Source organism: Mandrillus leucophaeus, unplaced genomic scaffold (genome assembly GCF_000951045.1).
Source record: "Mandrillus leucophaeus isolate KB7577 unplaced genomic scaffold, Mleu.le_1.0 Scaffold212, whole genome shotgun sequence".
Lineage (NCBI taxonomy): Eukaryota > Metazoa > Chordata > Mammalia > Primates > Cercopithecidae > Mandrillus > Mandrillus leucophaeus.
The window spans coordinates 506143-509401 of record NW_012102166.1 but is presented as its reverse complement, the minus strand read 5'-3'; the positions used below and the strand labels follow the sequence as shown (position 1 = coordinate 509401).

General features: G+C 51.5%; 1 protein-coding gene across 1 annotated transcript in view; it reads left to right on the top strand.

Moving 5' to 3' along the window:
* Positions 1 to 3259, top strand: part of ITGAE (integrin, alpha E (antigen CD103, human mucosal lymphocyte antigen 1; alpha polypeptide)) — a 101934-nt gene that overhangs the window by 53497 nt on the left and 45178 nt on the right. The window contains exons 16-17 of the mRNA XM_011980454.1: positions 880 to 1066; positions 2903 to 3031. Of these exons, the coding sequence (XP_011835844.1) occupies positions 880 to 1066; positions 2903 to 3031 (316 nt within the window). The remainder of the gene's footprint in view (positions 1 to 879; positions 1067 to 2902; positions 3032 to 3259) is intronic.

Sequence of the window (3259 nt, the reverse complement as noted above, 5' to 3'; positions counted from 1 at the left end):
TGCCCACGTGTGTGCGTGTGTGCAGGGGCTCCTGAGACGCACCCTTCTCTTTCTCTCTGACTTGTGACTTCTCCCCTTCCCTCCTCACTGTGTGCCTCTGACCCAGGTGGGATGGGATCACCTGGCAGAGGTCCGGTTTCTCTTTCCTTACCTGAAACTCATTAGGAGACTGTTTCCAGAAAGGAGGTGGCGGGTATGGCTTTCACAGCACAGGTATTTACGGTCCACCCAAGAGCTTCCCGCAGAACGATTCCTCAGCAACAGTCCCCGAGGTTTAACCTCCCAGGAGCAATCTCTGAGATGGTCTCTCCCTCCCACCGGGCGGAGAGCAGTCTCCTGGGGTGAGGTGGCCTTCCCAAAGCAGAGGGCTATTATCCCAGCTGGGGGTTGAAAATGACAGACCTGTCTCTTCCAGGACACAGAGCTCGCTGGGCTGTGCGATGCTGGGCAAGCGTCTTTCCTTAGCTGAGCCAGTTCTGTTCTGAACAGTAAGAGAGGCGGCCCCAGAATCTCCACGGTGCTTCCAGCTCTGCCGTCCTGGGGTTCTCCTCCATCGTTTCCCTCTTTCCCTCTCCATTCTCTTCATTGTCTCTCTTCCTCCTTGTTTTCTTCGTCAATCTCAACCTGCTTCCCGAGCCCTCCTTCCCTAAGGAAGGCTGACTCAGTCCTGGGAACGTGCTGCTCCAGGTTTGGGGCTGGAGCACTCAGAGGCCCTGGTCAGGTGTCAGCAGACAGTGAGAAAATATCTTTGAAAAAGCGATGCAGGAGTCCAGCCCCAGGGAAGTACCTGCATGGGGACACTGTTCAGCAGGGGCTACAAGGAACCTCAGGCAGGCTGGGGGCCTTCTGTCTGCGGCCGGCTCATCCCCACCTCATCAGGAAGGTCTGGTCTTCATTCCCAGGTCTTCGCGGGGCATTTCTCAACTTCACGCTGGACGTAGATGTGGGGAAGGAGAGGAAAAGGCTGCAGTGTTCAGATGGGAGAAGCTGCCTGGGCTGCCTAAGGGAGTGGAGCAGCGGGTCCCATCTTTGTGAGGACCTCCTGCTCGTGCCCACAGAGGGAGAGGTAAGTGGGGGGGTTTGGATGGGAGTCTGGAGGGGTCTGTGTCATTAAGAAAGGATTTGAGGTAACGCAGTGAAGGGCACATACCCATCCCTACAAATGAGGTGATTGAAATAATCCTAACAGGCCAGGTGCGGTGGCTTATGCGTGTAATCCCAGCACTTTGGGAGGCCGAAGCGGGCAGATCCTGTCTCTTATACACATCTAGATGTGTATAAGAGACAGGGCGGAGCTTGCAGTGAGCGGAGATCGTGCCACTGCACTCCAGCCTGGGAGGCACAGCGAGACTCCGTCTCAAAAAAAAAAAAAAAAAAAAAGGTTTACTCCTGGCAAAGGTGCCCAGAGACGTGGAAAAAAAAAAAAAAATAGCATGTCGGGATTCAAAGCCTGACAGGATCTAGAACTTTGGATCTATCTGGATCGTGTGTTCCAATAAACAAATGCATGAATTATTCTTCTGAATACACATTTACCCCCAAAGTGATTATTAATTGGATTAAGAAAGTTTCTAGCAAGTCTACAGCCTTCCTTAAATAAAGGCTTAATCACATCCTCTACGAGAGGATCATGCTCCCTTACTCCCATGGCCTCAAGGCTCTTATGGTGGCAGAAAGACTCATTTAAACAAAGACAGTGGCAAATGGTAGGCTAAGCAATCTCCTTATCTTCTCTCTTACCTCTCTAATATGTCCTCCATGTTGCTTGGAGAAAGATTTTGGTCGGCTGGGCGCCGTGGCCCACGCCTCTAATCCCAGCACTTTGGGAGGCTGAGGTGGGTGGATCACCTGAGGTCAGGAGTTCGAGACCAGCCTGACCAATGTGGTAAAACCCTGTGTCCACTAAAAAAAAAAAAAAAAAAATTAGCCAGGTATGGTGGTATGCACCTGTAGTCCCAGGTACTTGGGAGACTGAGGCAGGAGAACCTTGAACCTAAGAGGCAGAGGTTGCAGTGAGCTGAGATTGAGCCACTGCACTCCAGCCTGGGCGACAGAGCAAGACTTCGTCTTAAAAAAAAAAAAAAAAAAAAAAAAAGAAGAGAAAGATCTTGATAAACACAAGTGTGGCTGTGACTCTTCCTTTCTGTCTGAGCCAGTTCTTTACCCCTTTGTGACTGGGGTGAGAACCACAGGAGCTATGAGACACAAAACCACAGTAGAACGAAGGAGATTTTCCCAAAGCACTTGGCAGCTTGCTTGAAGGACATGTCCCTTCAGCCTGGCTTATTTGGAAGATGCTTAGGACCTCTGACTCACCACTTTTATTGTTTATTTCTTCTTATGACAACATCAAAGCAGGAAGTATTCTTGCCAGGCGCGGTGGCTCACATTTGGAATCCCAGTGCTTTGGGAGGCAGAGGTGGGTAGATTTCTTGAGCTCAGGTGGTTGAGGCTGCAGTGGGCCATGATGATGCCGCTGTACTCCAGACTGGGTGACAGAGTGAGTGAGACCTTATCTTAAAAAAAAAAAAAAAAAAAAAAAAGATGGACGAGCGCGGTCGCTTATGCCTGTAATCCCAACACTTTGGGATGCTGAGGCGGGCACATCACCTGAGGTCAGGAGTTCGAGACCAGCCTGGCCAACATGGTGAAACCCTGTCTCTACTAAAAATACAAAAATTAGCTGGGTGTGGTGGCGCGCACCTGTAATTGCAGCTACTCGAGAGGCTGAGACAGGAGAATCGCTTGAACCTGGGAGGCGGAAGTTGCAGTGAGCCAAGATCGCGCCACTGCACTCCAGCCTGGGCGACAGAGCAAGACTCCGTCTCAAAAAAAAGCATTCTTGTTGTCATCTTCTCCCCCACATCGAACTCTAACCCTGCCTTTCATGGTGACCCCACAGCTCCATGAGGAGGACTGCTTCTCCAATGCCAGTGTCAAGGTCAGCTACCAACTCCAGACCCCTGAGGGACAGACAGACCATCCCCAGCCCATCCTGGACCGCTACGCTGAGACCTTTGCCATCTTCCAGGTGACTACCCACAGCCAGTACCCAGCCCTCTTGAGAGCCCGTCCCACAGAAACCACCTGCTCCCCTAACTTCCAAGAATGTTGGAGTTGGGAGGGATGTCTTCAGACAACATTTGGGCCCCACTGTCCACATGGTGAAACTGAGTCCCTACAGTGGTGTTAATGTGTACCCATGAGTGAGGACTCATGGGCAACGCAGGTCTCCGTCTGCCCCGGTGCTTGTTCCTTT